The sequence below is a fragment of the Notolabrus celidotus genome, chromosome 6 (assembly GCF_009762535.1).
Source record: "Notolabrus celidotus isolate fNotCel1 chromosome 6, fNotCel1.pri, whole genome shotgun sequence".
In the NCBI taxonomy this organism is placed as follows: domain Eukaryota; kingdom Metazoa; phylum Chordata; class Actinopteri; order Labriformes; family Labridae; genus Notolabrus; species Notolabrus celidotus.
Window position 1 is genome coordinate 2,800,047 of NC_048277.1, and position 21,585 is coordinate 2,821,631.

Genomic DNA, 21,585 nt, shown 5'->3' on the forward strand with positions numbered 1-21,585 from the left:
CTTTGCCTTCCGGCTCAGCTCCCTCTTCACCACGACGGTCCGATACAACATCCACATCACTGCTGGCGCTGCACCAATCTGCCTGTCGATCTCACGCTCCATTCTACCCCCACTTGGGAACAAGACCCCAACATACTTAAACTCCTTCACTTGGGGCAAAATCTCACTCCCCACCGAGAGAGAGCAATCCACCGTTTTCCAGCAGAGAACCATGGCCTCAGACTTAGAGGTACTGACTCTCATCCCGGCAGCTTCGCACTCAACTGCAAACCACCCCAATGCCTGCTGGAGGTCCCAGCTCGAAGAAGCAAACAGAACCACATCATCTGCAGAAAGCAGAGATGGAATTCTGAGCCCTCTGAACTGGAGACCCTCCTCCTGAGCATGAAAATCACAAACAGGATTGGTGACAAGGGGCAACCCTGGTGGAGGCCAACACACACTGAGAACATACCCCAAATAAATACATAAATACAGAAGTCATCACACTGATGAATGTATCATTTGTCGCTGCAGGTGTTTTACATACTGAACTCATTCATTGCATATCAACGTGTAGGTGCCCCATGTAATTGCCGAGCTCAGTGCAGACAGTCCAGTTTGGTGATGCAGGGAAACCCATAAACAACATCTCTAAACCAGATTCATACACCAGCTTTGCTCAGAGCAGACCGGCCCCTCCTTTATGTGTGTGTCCTACAACAGCAGGGTACTTCCTCCACCAGGAGAACCCTTTAGGAAAAACACTGAGGGAGTACTTGCTGTAAGAGCTTCATGGAGGCACGCTGGTAATCTGGTTCATGGATGATGCAACTCTTTGTTCAGTTTCCCCTGAGGGGGGTCTCTCAATAAATATTGTAAAATGATCTTTATGAAAATGTGATGAGGCAAAGATCTGAGGTCAAATCTGAATACAACTTGAAGCACAGAAATAGAGTCACTGGGCCTGTTTTTAACGTCATTTCTTCAATTTCATGTTAGTTTTAGTTCTCCTCTTCTTTACTGTTGTCCCAGTTCTTCATTGTTTGGAAGAGTCCATACTTGTACTTGAATCATTGTTTTCTTTTCTCCAATGCTCTTTGAAACACATTAGAAAGCCCATTTGTTTCTAACATAAGATAGAATAGGGTAAGAAGACATTAGCTATGATAATAATAATAATAATAATAATAATAATAATAATAATAATAATAATAATAATAATAATAATAATAGTAATAATAATAATAATAATAGACCTTTATTGTCCTTTTACAATACACAGGGCATATAGAAAACCTGATATAACAGCCACACCACCTGACACAATACATTACCCACATACAGTATATACTCACAGTAGACACCGGAGTGTTGTGCATGTTCCCAGGCCAGGGATCTATAAGTAGGACAAAATGGAGCGGTATGAGAAAAGAATGGAGGGGTGTCTGGGGTCAAGTGTTATGGTGCGTGCTCTGTGTTTGATGGCTCTGCTGTAAGGGTCAGACAGGTTGGATGTGGAGAGGACGTTGATTTTGGTAGGACTGTTTGTGACACAAGTGAGCTTGTTCCTATTGGAGGCAGTAATAACACCACTACTACTGCTACAACTACTACTATTACTACTACTACTACCACTACTACTGTTACTACTACTACTACTACTACTACTACTGCTACTACTACCCCTACTACTACTACTACTACAACAACTACTACAACTACTACTACTACAACTACTACTAATACTGCTACTACTACTACCACTACTACTGTTACTACTACTACTACTACTGCTACTACTACTACTACTACTACTACTACTACTGCTACTACTACCACTACTACTGTTACTACTACTACTACTACTGCTACTACTACTACTACTACTACTGCTGCTGCTGCTACTACTACTACTACTACTACTGCTACTACTACCACTACTACTGTTACTACTACTTCTACTACTACTACTACTACTACCACTGTTACTACTACTACTACTACTTCTACTGTTATTACTACTACTACTACTACTACTACTACTGCTACTACTACCACTTCTACTGTTACTACTACTACTACTACTGCTACTATTACCACTAATACTACCACTACTCCTGTTACTACTACTACCACTACTACCACTACTACTGTTACTACTACTACTACTACTACTACCACTACTACTGTTACTACTACTACTACTGCTACTACTACCACTACTACTGTTACTACTACTACTACTACTACTACTACTGCTACTACTACCACTGTTACTACTACTACTACTACTACTACCACTACTACTACTACTACTATTACTACTACTACTACTACTACAACTACTACAACTACTACTATTACTACTACTACTACCACTAGTACTACTACTACTACTACTAATAATAATACAATATGATAATGTATCACCATTACAACAACAAATGATAAGATAGTTATAATGATAACACTAAAAATATTACTACTAATGATAATAATAAATTAATAATAATATATAATAACTTTTCACAATAAGAACAACAACAAAGGATAATAAAATAATGATACAAAATCTGATAATAATAGTAGCAACAAAAAATAATAATACAATAATATAGAATTGTAATAATAATTACAACAAATAATACAATAACTATAATCATAACACTATTAATAAGACTACTACTACTACTACTACTACTAATAATAATAATAATAATAATTATAATAGTAACAAAAATAAATAAATAATAATGATAATAATAATAATTATAATAGTAACAAAAATAAATAAATAATAATGATAATAATAACAGTAGTAGTAGTAGTAATAATAATAATAATAATAATAATAATAATAATAATAATAATAATAATAATAATAATAATAACGATAATGATCATTGGTAGTATTGTTGTATGTATTATTATTATCATTATTGGTAGTACTATTATTATTATTATCATTATTGGTAGTACTATTATTATTATTATTATTATTATTATAATGATTATTATTATTACTACACAGTAAACACCTTTACTTGCGGAAAGATACATAACTTTTTCACAGAAAAGTCACAAACGGTTGTGAACAACACATAGTGTAGCATGTTGACATGATAAGTGAAAATACTGCAAAGTCAACATTCATCAAGTACATATTAATGCAAGGATGTGATTGCATTAAACAGATGTAGTACTTTCAAGGATATATTAAAGGTTATAAACATATAAGTGGTTACCTACATACATTCTATGTATGTATATGTCAGACATCTAAACATATATGTTGCTCATGTATTGTGACCATGTAGTGAAGCTGCTGTTAAACAGTCTGATTGCATGTAGACTTGAAGACATGTGGCAGCGCTCCTTTCTGCAGGGTCTCAGTCTGCTGCTGAAAGAGCGGCTCAGCACCCCCACAGTCTCATGCAGAGAATAAGAAGGATTGTCCATGACGGATGTCAGCTTGGCTAACATCCTCCTCTCACCCACCTCCTGTATGGAGTCCAGGGGACAGTCCAGGACGGAACTGGCCCTCCTGACTAGTCTGCTCAGAAGACTGCAGACGCCACCACAGTGTCATAGCATGTCTGTGACAGAGTCCTGTTTTTGCTCTACTCTCAGACGTAACACATAATGTGTTCCACCATGCACTGATCAGCTAACGGCGTCCATAATAGAGTCATGGATATGTTATGAATTTGACGTTTTTGTGTTTGACATCTTTTTGAGCAACAAATGTTGAACATTATGCAGACCATCATTATGTACTTACAGGGTGTACATTTACACAGACAATAGTGTTTGGGTGACGTTTCTCAAAACAAACTTAATGACGTGGTCGAGCTGACCCCGTCTGCAGAGGTTGATAGCCTTGTCTCTGGTTGAAAGAAGATTTTGGTAGATCTAGAAGGATTCAGGATAACTGTCACTGATGCAGTTTCGATACAGTTTTGATGCCTTTTCGTTTCATTTCATTGTAATTAACATATCCTTGTTCCCCTTCTGTTTGACAGGACAGCCCATGCGCAGGGTAAAGCCGAGGCGGCAGTAGGTGCTGCTCAGAAAGCTCAAGAGGAGAGTCGCATGGCAAGGGTCACCGCTAAACAGTTCTCTCCTTCCTTCAAGCACCCAGGAAATGGTACGCACACACACTCTCTAAAAAAACAAACACACACACGTTTGTCCCTGATGCAGCTTTATCTATGATCCAGCCAACGAGAGATAACAACAGTGTGTGTGCTTACATCTACACGAGCAATTAAATGCATGCTCTTTCTTCATCCTGAAGTGTGTGTGTGTGTGTGTGTGTGTGTGTGTGTGTGTGTGTGTGTGTGTGTGTGTGTGTGTGTGTGTGTGTGTCTGTGTGTCTGTGTGTCTGTGTGTGGGTTGTTGGTAAAGGTCAGAGTACACCACCTTCTAGCTTTGCATTTAAGACTCTGTCATTCAAACTGCACAGCACTGCAGGTAACCAACCCACATGAACAAGCGCTAATTAGTGCAGTAAAACACACACACACACACACACACACACACACACACACACACACACACACACACACACACAAACACACACATACACACACACACACACACACACACACACACACACACACACACACACACACACACAGGCGACAGGTGTCAGTAATCACCTCATCACCTCACTCTCCTCTGCTGGGCCACACCCACCCCCTCACTCAAACCAGCACTCCTCTGCTGCAGAGTAAAGGAGGGGGTTGTTGTGATTGTTGTTTCTTGAATATTTTGTGTTTTAATGAATATTGTTTCCTGTGCTATCTCAGTCCTATAGAAAGGACAGTTTAATAAATCATATCTATATAGCGCCAAATCCCAAAAAATGTTATCCTCAGACTCTTTCCAAACAGAGCAGGTCTAGACCGTACTCTATGTTCTATTATCAACAAAGACCCAACATCAAGACAGGATCAGATCCAGTCCCATCTTACAGACAGGACTCAGTCTGATCTCATCTTAATCCACCATGAGCAGAGTACTTTGCAGCATTTAGCAAGTTACAGTGGCAAGGACAAACTTCCTTTAACAGGCAGAAACCTCCAGCAGGACCAGACTCATGTTAGACACACATCTGCTGAGACCGTGTTGGAGAGAGGGATAGAGGGAGATGAAGAGAGAGAGAGATGATAGTGGTGAGACAGATAGTAGTAGTTGTAGCAGCTGGAGTCTGGCACGTCCACAGCAGCAGAGATCCAGAGGAACCTACGAGACAAGGGAGCTCAGGGACTCCAGAAAGGTCTATGGTTAGTAACTTTAATGGGACAGGAAGAGTTAAAGTAAGAGACAGGCAGACAGAGGAGAGAGAGGGAAGTTGTAAGAGAAGACCGTTTTTTATCCTTCGTAGGGAAAGGAAGGTATATTTCTTTTTTTGGAAGAGCAGGAGTTTTGGAGCTACAATCTATGTTAAGGATTTGGCCCAAAGACAATATCAGCATTGTTGTCAGAAGTTGAAATTTTTTGCCAAAATGAATTGTTGATTGATTCTGTTGTTGTTTCAAACACATTTGTAAAAAGTGACATCAGAATCCTTCCTCCCGCTCCTCATCATGTCTGTCATGTCTCTCTTGTGTAGGCATGGAGGTCCAGCGTCCAAAGCGTCAGGTGTCCAGTGAGGTGGAGGGGGAGGGGTTGTCGAGTAGTGCTGGCACTGCAGACAGCCCAGACCTCTATGTAAAAAGCACAGGCTCAGATGACCCCTCTAATGATGCGGCCACACCAGATCTCAGTCCGCCTTCCTCCTCTCCGCCCCACACTCCACCTCCTCCAGCCCGACCTACGCAGCGCAGCAAGAGTGCCCGCTTCCACCGACAGAGCGCTGTGGATCACGCGGACAAGGGAAAGGATCCTGGAGAAAGGGCTGAAAAAAGAGTGGAGGGGGGGCAGACAAAGATCCAGGTGTTGATGGAGGGAGGAAGTGGCGGAGGTGAAGGAGGAGGAGGAGGAGGAGGAGGAAAGGGGGAGTACTCACGTTCCAACACCTGGGATGAGGACAAGAAAAGAGGGATGTTTTCAAAAACAGGAGGGGTCAGCGGTCGAGGAGCAAGCCAGACCAACGGCCACAAACACAGCTCCTCCAATCACAAGTCCCGGGAGCATGGATCATCCAATCACAGACAGACCAGAAGGGAAAAGTGGACTGCGTCTTCCTCTTCTGCTTCTTGGACGTCAGGGCACAGAGGCATGCACGGCAGGGGAGGCCACCTGCTAGAGCAGGATGAGGAGAAAATTAGTAATTATGAGATGGAGATGAAGCCTTTACAGCCCAGAGACTCCACTTCCCACAAGCTCCACGGGCATGGGGAAGAGAGACATGGGCACAGTCACCTTCAAGGAGAGGGACGGTCGCACACTGTGCAGCGACAGAGACATAAGAACCGGGACGGGAAGGAGAGGAGGGAAGGAAGAGAGGGGAAGGAGGGGCGGGAGGCCGGGAAAGACTCAGTGCATAAGCTAGACAGAACAGCAGAAAAGATGGACTCGCTGCCTCTGAGACGGGACCTCACGCTCTCCCCTCCTCTGAAGTCCTCCCCAATCACACCGGAGCGGCCCGACCACGGCCTTCTGCTGAAAAGAGGCAACTCGGTAAGACTCACAACAACAACAATCTGACACCACTCTTTTACACACAGACACGACATCATGATGATCCTCAACCTGATTTTACAGACATAATACAACATGCAGCAAACAAGCTTTTCAGCACTGATCTAATACAAAAGGTTTAGTCTTCATCGTGGCCTTACCCAATCCAGAAAAACCATGTACAGTCGACAGTGAAATGTAAAAACTTTACAACTTTGTCCCCGTCCACAAAACACAACCTCTTGTTTACCTGTTGACCATCAACAGTTTTGACTTAGGTTTCATGGTGTATTGTTTGGGGTGCATCAAGGCAAGGCAGCTACCATTCTAAGATGCCCTTCAGCTGGATATTGATTCCTTATCAGCTGCTGAGCTGGTCTTCAGTCTGATCACTGACCTCCAAGTTCTGAACTTAGGGGATATGGAGGTACTGCAGATGCTCATTAAAGGGGCTGAGCTGACAGGCATCCATTGTGGCTGACACAATTACGAGTGACATGTATCTCATGCAACCCCCCTTCAAAAAATACCAAACTATCCCTTTAAAGACATGTAACAATCGAATGGATCATCATATGTCAATCAATCGATCAATCTTAATTTATATATCACCAAATCCCAACAAATGTTCTCCTCAGACTCTTTCCAAACAGAGCAGGTCTAGACCGTACTCTATGTTCTATTATCAACAAAGACCCAACATCAAGACAGGATCAGATCCAGTCCCATCTTAAATACAGGACTCAGTCTGATCTCATCTTAATCCACCATGAGTAGAGCACTTTGCAGCATTTAGCAAGTTACAGTGGCAAGGACAAACTTCCTTTAACAGGCAGAAACCTCCAGCAGGACCAGACTCATGTTAGACACACATCTGCTGAGACCGTGTTGGAGAGAGGGATAGAGGGAGATGAAGAGAGAGAGATGATAGTGGTGAGATTGATAGTAGTAGTTGTAGCAGCTGGAGTCTGGCACGTCCGCAGCAGCAGAGATCCAGAGGAACCCACGAGACAAGGGAGACTGAGGGACTCCAGAAAAGTCTATGGTTATGGAAACCAAACGATATGTTTGCGTTCCTGGTCATACACACAGCTCCTCTGTGTGCAGGAGGCATGTCACTCACTCAGACCGTAACACCGGAAATGTTGCAACTACAATCTGGGAGAAACATATCAAACCTCAAATGAATTGAAATTATTGGTTGGTTACCAAAGGCCCCTTTTTCCTTTTAATCACACCAATGATGTGGACACAAAACCTATTAGTGGTGTTTTGACAGGTCTTGATTTAAAATCCAGAGACCACCTAGTCAGAGACCAAGAAAAGACCCAGTAAAAATGTTGTCAATTTAAGATGAGACAGAGACCTTTAAATCCACCCCTACCCTAGGTATATAGCTAAAACAAGTGCAAGATGCAACTGAGTCTCAGTGTCTCTTAAAATATCTTTGTTAAAATAAATAAAATGTCAGCTTCATGGATCTCACAGATTGTAGTAGTTGTAGCAAATGGAGACTGGAACGTCCACAGCAGCAGAGAACAAGCGGAACCTACGAGACAAGGGAGCTCAGGAACTCCAGAAAGGTCTTTGGTTAGTAACTTTAGGACAGGAAGAGTTAAAGTAAGAGACAGGCAGAGAGAGAGGAGAGAGGGAAAGACAGGATCCCAGTGTGTCAGTCTAAGCCTATAGCAGCATAACTAAGAGCTGGTCCAAGCCTGATCCAGCTCTAACTATAAGCTTTCTGAAAAAGGAAAGTTTGAAGCCTACTCTTAAAAGTAGAGAGGGTGTCTGCCTCCCGGACCCTGACTGGTAGATGATTCCAAAGGAGAGGGGCCTGATAACTGAAGGTTCTACCTCCCATACTACTTTTAGAGACTTTAGGTACGACCAGCAGGCCTGCATGTTGGGAGCGTAGTGTTCTAGAGGGGTAATAGGGCACTATGAGCTCTTTAAGATATGAAGGTGTCTGATCATTAAGAGCTTTGTAGGTCAGAAGAAGGATTTTAAATGTTATCATACAAGCTACAGACTTCTTTGTAGATGGACAGAAGCTGGAGTTTCCAGTTCATTAAGAAGCACACAGCTGGAGATGATCTGTGTGAGGGAAGACGGACGACATGTCTAGAATGATAACAGTTGTTTACGTTGATGTCCGCACACTACCCATTGTTTGATTAGAAAATAAAAATGAAAGAAGTTGAAAAGAATATAAAGCATCATCAGAAACATCATTAACACACAACCAGCTCACTGAATGCTTCATATAATTACCTGCTGCATTAACACATCAGCTCCATACCATCCATACCCAGCTTAACGCCTGTGATGAAGTGAGCTCCTAATATTTAAACATTCACCTTCACCTGGCTGTTCTGTCTCCAAACAGCTCACAATGTGTCCTTGCTGTTCGAATGCTTTGCTGACCTCAGTCAGCTTTAATGTGTTGAGCTGCTAAAGCCACAAAGGTTAGAAGTTAGGTTAAGCCATTTCCTCTCTTAATTGGACTTATGCTCATGTATTTTGTGTTTTTTTGGCTGAAGTTATCTGGGTTACTGGAAGTTTAACCTGCTAGCTAAGGTTGAAAAAGGAGAACTTGTTGTGTTATTTTGGTGAAGATGATTGGTTTTAATAACAAACTAAATTGCCCAGAGTTGAGTCAGTTTGAAACCCAAGAACATTAACAATATCAGTTGTGTTTCCAGTTTTATTACTTTAATAAGGTATCAGCATCACTGTGTGTTGTTGCTTATTAATGATGTGCAGTATGAGCTGCACTCAAAAAAAGCAACATGGGTGTCTGTTTTATCAACATAAGTATAACATGTAGCTTCTATTATATTAATTCATGTTTAGTGGTCAAACATTTTTAAATCATGTAGTTTTAATATGACATGCAAAATCCTTCAAACTACAAGATTGCTTTATGTCCACACAACCTAAAGGGTTTAGGTTGGAATCCCATCTGCAATACCTCTCCAGAGCAGAAGGTGGCAGTAACGTGCGACAGGCCCTATTCATCAGACAATGTAGCGTGCTTCTGGCAAAGAAGAGTCATTACAGGGAGTTGGGAGAGATGGCCTGTGACTGACTGCAATTGCTGGTGGCCTAGCGGTCTAAGTGCTCCATGTATCGAGGCTCGTCGCAGAGGTCGCCGGTTCGACTCCTGGCCGGTCGACCATCCGCTGCATGTCTTCCCCTGCTCTCTACTCCCCTCGTTAGCTGTCCTATAAATAATAAAGGCAAAAAAGCCCCCAAAAATTTAACTTACAAAAAAAATCTAAAATAAATAAAAGCTATCCATAATCATATGATACAAGTTATTGTGACCCAAGACAATGCAGTCAGATCCTACCTTAGTAAATATGTTGAAACAACCTTTACAAATGAAGTTGGACCCAAACATTGTAAATAAGTAAAGGTAACGTCAATACTTTATGTTCACTCTACATATTTACAATTAGTTGGTTCAACAAAATAGTGTCTCGCTAAATGAAAGCATTTTAATTAGGTGGAAATTATTTACATCATTTTATTATGTTCAACCAACAAATGATTTCTTTGAGTGCGTGCCTGAGTCCAGAACTTTTACAACTCTTGTACTTATCCTGTTATCTGTTATAGTGATATATTTATAGTTTTGTCTGCTATAATAATTATAGCACCTGCTGTAAAGATATCTGGGCAGCTTCACAGCTGAATTGATTACTGTGGGGATTATTTCAAAACTATAATTATTTGTGTTTCTTAGCTTGATAACTCGTAGTAACTCTAGGGCTAGAGTCGTGTACATGTATAAACCTGAAGTGTAATGTTTGATACACTGGGGGCCAAGTTTGACTTGGAATGGGTATCTGGTAAGGTTTTCCACAAGATGTTGGTACCTGTGCATGGATTTTTTTTTACCTTTTTATATGTATGATGCTCTAAAAACAGGAACTCTGTCATTTTGAAACAAAGACTTCTGCTGCAGAATGTTATCATGTAAAGCCAGGAAAAGTCAAAGACTAAAAGTATGTAATTCCATAATTAGGCCCAAGTGCAGATATTTACACCCAAACTTACATTGGCTATTATTCATTAAATTTTTGGGCAATTAAAAGTGAATGTAATAGACTTCAAATCATGATGCAGAGGCCTCAAAGTGTTTGGCTGAGTGTGCCAAATGGCTTGCAATTTTGAGGGCCTAAATGTGCTTAAAAAAACTCATAAAACTTTAAAATCACATCAGAAGAAGAAATATTCACATTTATTACGACTCACAAATAAGTGCTGTAAAATTCTTTGGTTACAACCCCAACACATTTTGTCAGGGGGATACTGGGTATAGTGTGTAAACTCTTCCCAAAATTTGAAGCCCAAAGGGAAGTCAGCTTTTTCATCTGGGGTTGTATTTATTTATTATTAATTAATTAATGAATGTATTTATTTATTTCTGAACTTCCAGGAGGTTGCACTTTAACAAACTCCTTTCAGGACTTTAGACCAATCCACCACACATTTGTTCAGTATACAGAGAATGATTAAAAATGATCAGATCTTGAACAAAACGTAAAGGGCGTGGCTGTGTTAACCCTCAAATTTGTGCAGGTCAAGAAAGAGGAGAAGTGGTTTCAAACTGAGCTGGACATGCTCCAAGTGACCAAAAACATCCTAATGTCAGCAGAACATGTTAAGGGTCATGCTGCAGGCTACTGTTCCAAACATATACTGAAGTCTGTGTACGAATGGATTCACCATCAGAGGAAACTGTGAGTTTTCATCAGGGGGCGTGGTCATGGCAGTGCAGCAAACATAAAACCATCACTATCATGTCTTCACATCCATACTTTTCATAAAAGTCAGAGTGCCACTGTCTTCTAACAGAAAGTCACTGCGTCTTAATTCTCACTCATGATCCCAGCTATGATCCTTAGACCTTCACTATGCTCCAGTACAAAACCTATACTACTTCCTTGTCTAATGCATGAGGATGTAGTTTTTTGAGGGGCTTAAATAATTGTGTAGTCTTCAAACTTCAAGCTTGACACAAGCCCAATAAGAAATCAGAGTACTGATTTGGGTTTTGTAGTTGGGCGTGGCTAAATGGCTCAGTGGTACCCTCTTCAATATTTCTAAAGTTCAGCCCCTGTAGCATGTTCAAGCTAGACTTATGAAACTTGGTACTTGTACAGTCAACAGATTTGGTAGATATTAGCCCAGTGGAATATTTAGAAGCTTGATATGAGCTTTGTGAGTGGGTGTGGCTAAATTGCTCAGTGGCACCCTCTACAAAAAAATTTTAATTCAGCCCCAGCAGGTACATCTGACCAAGAGTTATTAATCTAGGCAGGCATGTGTGTTCTGCCATTACCTCAAATAAAAACTTCTGGGCGCAGATTGTAAACACAACAGGAAATCAACGATTTTGAGATTTTGAAGTGTTGATTACAACATATAAGATTCTTAAGGCATTTCATGATCATCTTTTGACAGTTCTTTGTCAGATAAAGTCACCACAGCTGCAGCACATCCTCCTGCTGTCACACCCCGACATGTGCCACACCCGAGGTGCGCTGAACAACAAGCTCACAGTACTCACTGTCCCAATCTATTCAACGTTAGCAGAAGAGCTGGTGCTAGGCGTAGCAACGGCACAGGACTTTAAAACATCTATTGGTTTAAAAACTGATTTAGTGCTGAGAATTTGTCCACGCATTGTATCAAGGGAGGTGGTTTTCTTTACTGGAACATCCACTTCGGCCACGCTGGTCTCTTACCTTCACATAGCGCATTAGTCAGCGTCTTGAAGCTGGTGTTATGGTGTAAACGGTGACCCTGTCAACTGGTGACTTTCAGCTGAATGTTGTCTCATAAGTGCCTTTGGCTTTTTATTAAAGACATATCTGATGAGTATATTTTGACATTGTCATAAAAAGGTTAACTGGGGCGCCAGGAGCCTAGCAGTCTAAGCACACGCCCTGTATACAGAGGCCACACTCCTCATTGTAGCGGTTGCATGTTCAGCTCCCGGCCTCTACTATTTGCTGCATGTCTTCCAAGCAGTAACCTCCAGCCACGAGAATTGAAGCCAATACAGAACTGTTAAAAACTGCAGTTCATCGAGGATCTGCTTGAGGCTGGCTCCGGAAGTACCAGAAACCAAATACACACCAATTCAAAGAAGACGATCTTTACAGCAGAAATAAACATGTTTACAGCCTGGTTCAAAAAAACGATTTTTGTCTGAATAGCTCATTCCTTTATCGGCACACACTGTGCGGGGATTCATTTTTTCACAGCTGACTTGACTGACAGGCGGGAACACTGTAGCTGTTAGCGAGGAGGCTAAAGGCCCGCCTCTTTACACCACAATCGCTCGACAGCAGTTATGTTGAGTTCAACATTTCCAATAAGACTGCTGCCGCCGCCGATTGGCCTCAAAACAGCGCTTCAGAAACAGATGGGTGACGTCACGGAAACTACGTCCATTATTTATACAGTCTACGATGTCTTCCCCCTCTCTCTGCTCCCCACATTTCCCATCTCTCTTCAGCTGTCCTATCAATAAAGGCAAAAATGTAAAAAAATGTAACTTAATTACATTTTGAAAAATAGTTAAACTAAGGTGTAATCTAAAGGACTCCCTCCACCGCTGACACATTTGGCTGAAAGTTGCCAGATTAAAGGGTCACTCTTAAGCAATAATACCGTCTTCCCACTGTGCAGTGTGATCAGTACACATGGCATTTGTTTACCTCCGCAGTGGGAGAACGAGGCTGTGATGTAATGACATGTGACAGCCCTGTGATGGTGTGTGGCCCGCGTTGTAATATTTCAGTGTGAACACAAAACAACCCAAGGGAAAATCACGACGCTGCATCGTTTTGAATTTGATAATTCTCAGTGTATTTATTACCCTGACTAACCATGGTCAGTTTTACTCTGGATTTGATCTCCTGCTTCTGATAACTGCTGCTTTGAATTTTTTGGAACCAATGCAAAGCTCTGTTTGGCCTTAATACCAATGGGACAGCAGCTGTATGGTGCATTTGTCATATTTGCCATGTCACTGCTACACATTGATTTCACTAAAAGGATTTGTTGCTCACTGTTGTGAGGATACGTTCCATTCCTCGTGACATAACACAATGTGATCCCACACATGAAGATAATCCAGGAGGGAGGCAGAAGGGTGAACCTGGTGAAATAAAGAAAGGTTTTTTTATTGTAGTATGAGCGAGCAGGAGGATTACACTGTTTTAATATCGTATTTTGGCTACGTCTTGACTTGGTGGACTGCCCCTACCACACTAATCCTGGATGAAAATACAGTCTCAGCAGTGGTAAATGAAACCGTCAGACATGCACTGAGTACATCATGAGCACAAGCCCTCTCTCTCTCGAACACACACACACACACACACACCTACACACACCTACACACACCTACACACACACACACACACACACACACACAATCTCTGTGTGTGAAACTGTTAATAGCAGCATCAAGCCCATCAAACAAGTTAACAAGTTGCAGCTGTGGGTTTACTGTTTTAAAGTAAATTAAGTCAGTTGTTTAGTTGTTTGGACTCTGCTAGTTAAAATGTAAAGCCAAACACACACACACACACACACACACACACACACACACACACACACACACACACACACACACACACACACACACACACTCAGGGGCACAGACAGATATAGAAGGGGAGAGCGAACCCCAGCAGTCCTCTCTGCACCTTAGTAACAGCAGACTGGCAAACTAGTCCCATCCTCACAGAAGGCCCCCTATTGGTTAACCAGAGCACTGTTGCTAGGGAACAGCTTATGCCTTGCTCCGATGGTAGCCAATCAGTGGGAGTGTCGGTGACAGGGAGGCGGATGGTGGTTGGAAGTGGGGGGAGTGTGTTTGTGTGTTTGCAGCAGACTAGTGTTCGGCTGGTTCCCAGCACACAAAGATACTATCACAAAGCGAAAGCTGCTTCTGACACTCAGATACGTTTAACTAAACACACAGCAATCTTTATCAATCAACTCATTGTGCTGTATTGAAATGGTGTTTTTTATTGCATCCTACACACTCCTGTACCAAAATAGAACTGAACCTCTGTGTTCAGGCAAAGATATGAACCAGTCATCATCATGGAACAAAGAATGAACCTCTGAGCCTCCCAAAGGCTCCGACTGACAGTAACAACACCTGTGTGAGATGTATCCCCAGACCACAGAGGTATTTATAGCCCACAGTCACCAAAAATACAGTAACAACAACAACATAGTGTAAAAGAAATTAAACTTAAACGAAAGAAACACACTAGCAAAAATAAAACCTTGCCTTTCTATTTGTCTGAGTTAGAGATCATATTACAGATCAGGATCAATCAAGAGAAATGAAGCCAATGCAGAAATGCTAAAAACTGCAGTTCCTCAAGCGTCCACTAGAGGCTGGCTGCTGAAACTCCAAAAACCACATACACACCCATTCAAAAAAGGCTTATATTTATAGCAGAAATAAACATGTTTACAGCCTGATTCAAAAAATGATTTCAGTCTGAATAGCTCATTTCTGGATCGGCACACACTGTGAATTGTTATATAACTCAGCAGTTAAGAAGATATTAAGCTTACAAGTTTTCCATTATGAGAGGCACAACTGACTTAGTGACAGGCAGGAACACTGTAGCTGTTAGCCAGGAGGCTAAAGGCCTAAGGTACTTCTGTGTTCAATCGATGGCATAGCCTAAGCCGGAGGTTTGCGTAGATCCCGTACCTACGCAGAGGCCTATGCACGTAGCTTACATGCACCTCCCCAAAATTGTAACTACGCCTAGAATCAATGCAGACCGCAAGCCCTGTGATTGGTCTGCGTGGCTGCATTGTATTTCCCGCATTTACAGCACTTCTGGGATTCCCGCTCATCGCCTGTGTATTTCCTCTCCTCCTCTCTATTCTTAATGTAATCATGTCTGTATGATAAACAGCAACATGTATCAGCTGTAGATTAACATAACACGCTCTGAATCTCTGTGGAAAAGTAAACAGGAAGCAGGCGACCGGCTATCAGAGAGACCACACTGCCCTCAAGTGTTTTGGCGGAGAATTGCTGCGTGACACGGACACATCGACGCACAAGTATGTGGAGCTCAAGAAGTATAAACCAGTCTTAAAGGCCCGCTCGCCTCTTTACCTCGACGCAAGTTAAGTTGAGTTCAGCATTTCCAATATGGCTGCCACCACCGATCAGCTTCAAAACAGGGCTTCAGAAAGAGATGCGTGATGTCACGGATACTACGTCCATTAACTATACAGTCTGTGGTTTTAACAGGAATACATCTTTAAGGATATTTGACAACTAGAAATTCAAAAGTACTATTCTAAAATCAGAAAAGAGAAGAGTATACCTGACAGACTCCGGTGTTTGGTGATGTCTGTTCTTTACAGTTGATGTAACATTTGGCTGGTTTACATTTTTTTCCAAATCTTGTTTGAGTAGAAAACTGCAGTCAAACCTGCGTGTAAACGACGCATGGGTGGGCCTTTCAGGGTGTTTTTGCAGTGTTTTCTGAGATGATGAAAAAGCACAAGTAGTAATATTATAATTTGTGTCACACTTTAGATCCAAAGGCCAAGAGTCAAAGCTCTTAGCCTTTGTTTTTACCATCAGAACTATAGACTTCTATAAGTTGAGGGAAAGTTGACCATATGGGTAGTGACACACCCTGTAGAATGTACATAAGCCGCCATATTGGTAGTGACACACCCTGTAGAATGTACATAAGCCGCCATATTGGTAGTGGCACACCCTGTAGAATGTACATAAGCCGCCATATTGGTAGTAACACACCCTGTAGAATGTACATAAGCCGCCATATTGGTAGTGGCACACCCTGTAGAATGTACATAAGCCGCCATATTGGTAGTGGCACACCCTGTAGAATGTACATAAGCCACCATATGGGTAGTAACACACCCTGTAGAATGTACACAAGCCGCCATATTGGTAGTGGCACACCCTGTAGAATTTACATAAGCCGCCATATTGGTAGTGGCAGTCTGGAAAAATGCATACACATGAAAACCTCATTCACTGCTACAACAGGACCCCTGTTAAAGGTATTCTAACTCATGATTCTAAAAGTTGTGCCTACGTTTGATGTAGTTGGGCTCACAGCAGCTGTCTGTAAAATAAGTCAGTAGAAGAAGAAATAAATGCACTAAAGCTCCAGCAATAAGTCCGTGCCCCACATTACAGTAGTACGACCAATCAGACATGGCTCACCAGCATCATCAAACAGAGTAAGTTAATCGTACAGGTTCAACATGCATGGCTCATTCCACTGTATAAAACACCAGCAGGCTCTCTGCGTGAAACATCCCAAATTTGGTTATGTTATGAAACCAGCAGTAAGGACAGTTCTGTTCGCTCTGAAGCCCTGTACCACTGCCAGTCTGGTAGCTCCTGCGGGACATCCAAGCCAAATACAGAGACCTAGTGTACCACTCTGATGTGAGGTGGCTCAGTCAGGGGTCTGCACAGCACCGTTTGTGTCTCTCAGGAGGGAAATGGGACAATGTTTGGCTGAAAAGGGACAACTGATGCAAGAACCGTCAGATGCTGTACAGCTATAAAAGCATCTGAATGTGCTGAACTTAAGCCTTCAATGTCAAAATGCAACGGTGAGCCAGCTATACGAATGCATCAAGGCTTCTCATTTTCCACAGACACAGATGACTGAAGTTGATCATTTCAGTTACAGCACATTCTTTTTTTAAAAGTTGTGATTCTGGTCTTTTACACCTGTGTGTATAAAGTAGAGGACAGTAAATAGGGCAGGAAACCTGGAGAGAGTGGGGGAATGACAAGCTGGGGCCCCAGGCTGGGATTGACACCAGGCCGCCCTCTATATGGACGGGCAACTTAAAATCTGCAACTGTCACAGCACATTTTTAAACGCTGCATATAAAACTGCATATTAATATGAGTAATGTCTGAAGTTGTTAACAAAAACATAAACTAGATAACATAACGTTACAATTAGAAAAACACAGTACGACACACTGCTGTTGTTGTAATGATGACATGATGATAATGGGAGAATGAACTTGTGCCTTTGCATACTGCTGTCTGAGTTTCATGGCCTTGGCGAGACTCTTTGTTTGGCAGAGCGGTGAAACCCCTCTCATTCATGCGCTGATTCACAAGTTTGTAAACTTCAGTATTTTTGATTGTGGTGTTCAACATTTAACAAACAGTATGTCCAAGTATGCTGCTTCAAGTCAGCCCCGAGTTATTTCAGTAAATTAACTGGCTAGTGTTAGTTAGCATCTTGAAGCCGTTGTTATGGTGTAAATGGTGACTCTGACAACTGGTAACTTTCATTTGAATGCGTGTCTCCTAAGTTCCCTTTGGTTTTTTATTAAAGACATATCTGATGAGTTCATTTTGACATTGTAATAAAAATATAAAATAAGGTGCAATCTCGAGGACTCTGGGATTTCACACATTTGGCGTGACTTTTTTTTTTTTTAAGTTATATTTTTGGGGCTTTTACACCTTTGTTTATAGAGGAGAGGATAGTGGATAGTGGATAGTGTGGGAAGCTGGGAAGGGGTGGGGGAGTGTCATGCGGGAGGGAGGCCGCAGGCTGGATTCGATCCCTTGCCACTCGCTACATGGGTGAGCAACTTAACCATTAGGCTAAGTCTGCGCCCACACCTGGCGTCACTCTTAAACAATAACACAGTCTTCCCATTGTGCAAAGTGTGAACGGTACACTTGGCATTTGTAATTTTGTGTTTTCCCGTTACCTAATTAAATACCCACCACAAATTCATTGTTGTTTTGGGGTTTGACTAATCAGAATCAAGGATTTAACACAGCTGGGTAATAAACAGAGATAGAAGGGGCTAATTTAAGGACATGTGACACTGATCTATGATAAGCCTTTCACAGCTCTGGACGTACAGTATTAATGTGACAATGCTCCCTTGTGGTTCTTCTATCAGTGCTTAGTGATACTTTTTCTCTCTACCGTTGCAGTCATTCTTAAATATGCTGAAAAGCTGAAAGACTCATTGATAAGGGTCTTGGCGTGGGGTATAAAAAAAGGCTGCATTAATGATAATATTAACCTGACGTGGACAGGTGGTCAGAGGGACTGGCATCACCCAGATGACCCACAGTGTCAGCAGGCATCTGCTAAGGTGTCATCTAGCATTACACTGCCTCCCCTCCAGCTCCAGGATCTGTAGCGGTCCTCCCCTCTGACCTGACTCTGTCACAGAGAGTCCACTCCTCATGTGCAATCAACACAGGACTTTATCATCAGGGCCCGAGCACCCAAAGAGTAGCAAGGACCAGATTATAATCCAAATGTTTATCATTTGTCTTTCTCTCTTCTGCTCCATGAGTTCATTATTCTGGGATGGACCTAACACAGATATCTAATGCATGAACAGACCCACAGATGCACACTAAGATCAACAGATATGAACCAAGCGGCAACCTCCGGTCTCAAAATATGAGGCCCATAAGGAAGTGTTATAGACTGCAATACATCAAGCGTCCACTAGAGGCCGGCTGCAGAAACACCAGAAACCACATACATACCCATTCAAAGAAAACGATCTTTACAGCAGAAATAAACATGTTTACAGCCTGGTTCAAAAAACCTCTTGGGTCTAAGTAGCTAATTTCTCTTTCAGCACACACCGTGGGGGGGGGGGGGGGGGGGGGGGGGGGGGGGTTTCTACCGTGACGGTTCAGAAGATATTAAGATTACGAGTTTTTGCCCATATAAGGACATGACTGACTTGATTGACAGGCGAGAACACATAGCTGTTGGCTAGGAGTCTCAAACCCCGCCTCTTTATCTCACACTAAGTTTGGTTGAGTTTAAAATTTCCAATATGGCTGCCGCCGCCGATTGGCTTCAAAACAGCGCTCGGGAACAGATGGGTGATGTCACGGAGACAACATCCATTATTTATACAGTCTATGATATGAACGCCAATCCACGAATGGCTTGTCATGGTTTTAAAATGTTTATCTGACTTGCACAAGAGCTCCAAAGGAATACGGGCTGGACTAAGTGACCACATCTTTTACGTATGGAAGTTAAATTATAAGAATTGTTTTCTGATAATATCTAAAATGAATAAATCACACTGTTGCATTGATGACCTCATGACACAGCAAATAAAAAGCATCATATCCACATTTATTAAATGCAGTATTACTGCTTTCAGTGAAAAATCCTACATGTTTTATGGTGTTTCAAGGTGGTATTTCATTTAACTTTACACCTATGTGTTTAATGTAATTGTTGTTTTTTATGATTTAAAATGTATTCGTTTTTACAAACATTCAAATAAAGACACACAAATAATGACAATACAATAAAATAAAGATAAAACAAAACAAACGACAGAGCAGAACAAACAAATAACAAAAAAAACACATTCAGCCAAAAAACATAAATTTGATGGATAATTTACAGCAAAAAACAGTGAACATAACAACTCGTCTAATGAGAGAAACATATCATACCATACAAAAATTCATAATTATTCAGATAGGCACATGTATATGTATATGTAGACATATTAAAGACAATTAAAATAAATACATAAATAAATAAAATGTAATTGTTTATATTTTATAATAAAAGCTGTATGAGCCATCAGGATGTTAGATTTCTGAACTAGTTAAAGAGCCTGACTCAGCAGTGTCATTTACCTGAACACTGAAGGAGCATTAAGATGGCTGGTGTGGAAAATGACTCAGAATGTATCCATATGTTATCATCATCATCATTTATTATATTTCAAACACATTCAGGGAGAACCCTCATTTGCAATGTTGCCGAGGTACAGACATTAATAGAGCAGTGGTGGACAAAGTACCCGTCTTCATCACTTAAATCAAAGTATAGATCCTCCTGGTACGGCTACACCACTGAGACAAACCAAACACAAGGACACCAACAGTTTACGGTCTTTGGGATCTGATTTCAGAAAAGAAGACTCATCAGCTGACTTCAAAGATAAAGTAGAGAGTAACTAGAGCACTGATAGAAATCCAGAAAGTTCACCAGAAAATAATACTCAAGTAAAGTACAGATACTGAAAAACTGTTCTCAAGTAAATTTACTGAAATAGAGCACATTCAAATAAACTCAGGCAGTTAAAACAAGATAAGGATAGGGTGTTGCAGTGTGAAAAAAGACAAGAATAGAATATGCAGTTCATAAATGAGGAGGTGTAGGGGCACAAATATGACAATAAAATACATACAAACAATCGCTAAAACATTAAAAACAGTGAGGGGTCTAAGTATTATAGAGAAAACGGGTCTTTGTGGTTTCTTCGTGGTATTAGTTTGGTCAGCTTACTGTTTTTCTGTAGCAGATTACAAGTATTGGGAGCATAGACACTAAAAGCAGATTTTCCTAACTCTGTGTGGATTAAGGGAGCCTGCAGGGTGAGCCATGATTGGTTACGTGTGTGGTGGCTGCTCACATTAACAGAGAACAGAGCTGATAGATACAGGGGGAGGTGTTTTAGAAGAGCATTGTAAATAACTAGATAGATAGATAGATAGATAGATAGATAGATAGATAGATAGATAGATAGATAGATAGATAGATAGATAGATAGATAGATAGATAGATAGATAGATAGATAGATACAAATAATTAAATAGATAAATAGATGGATAATTCAATAAATAGATGATTCAATAACTAGATCCAAAAAAAAAAAAAAAAAAAAAGACGCCTCTCCACCCCTTTTTTCCTATTACTGTTTGTTTGGTATCGCTGTGCTTCTCTTTTGTCATTGGCCTTAATACTACTTTTTATGTGAAATGTATTTGGTTTCTGTATTGTTTTATTTCTTCCTGAATTTTGCACTGTCTTGAAAACAATGAAGGAGTGAATTACAAAAACAAAATAATAAAAAAATAGATCAATAAAAAAAGAAATA

General features: G+C 41.2%; 1 protein-coding gene across 1 annotated transcript in view; it reads left to right on the plus strand.

Annotated features, from left to right (window-relative positions):
* jph3 (junctophilin 3) overlaps positions 1 to 21,585 on the plus strand; it is a 55,102-nt gene that overhangs the window by 32,370 nt on the left and 1,147 nt on the right. Inside the window, exons 4-5 of the mRNA XM_034686006.1 lie at positions 4,005 to 4,129; positions 5,600 to 6,609. Of these exons, the coding sequence (XP_034541897.1) occupies positions 4,005 to 4,129; positions 5,600 to 6,609 (1,135 nt within the window). The remainder of the gene's footprint in view (positions 1 to 4,004; positions 4,130 to 5,599; positions 6,610 to 21,585) is intronic.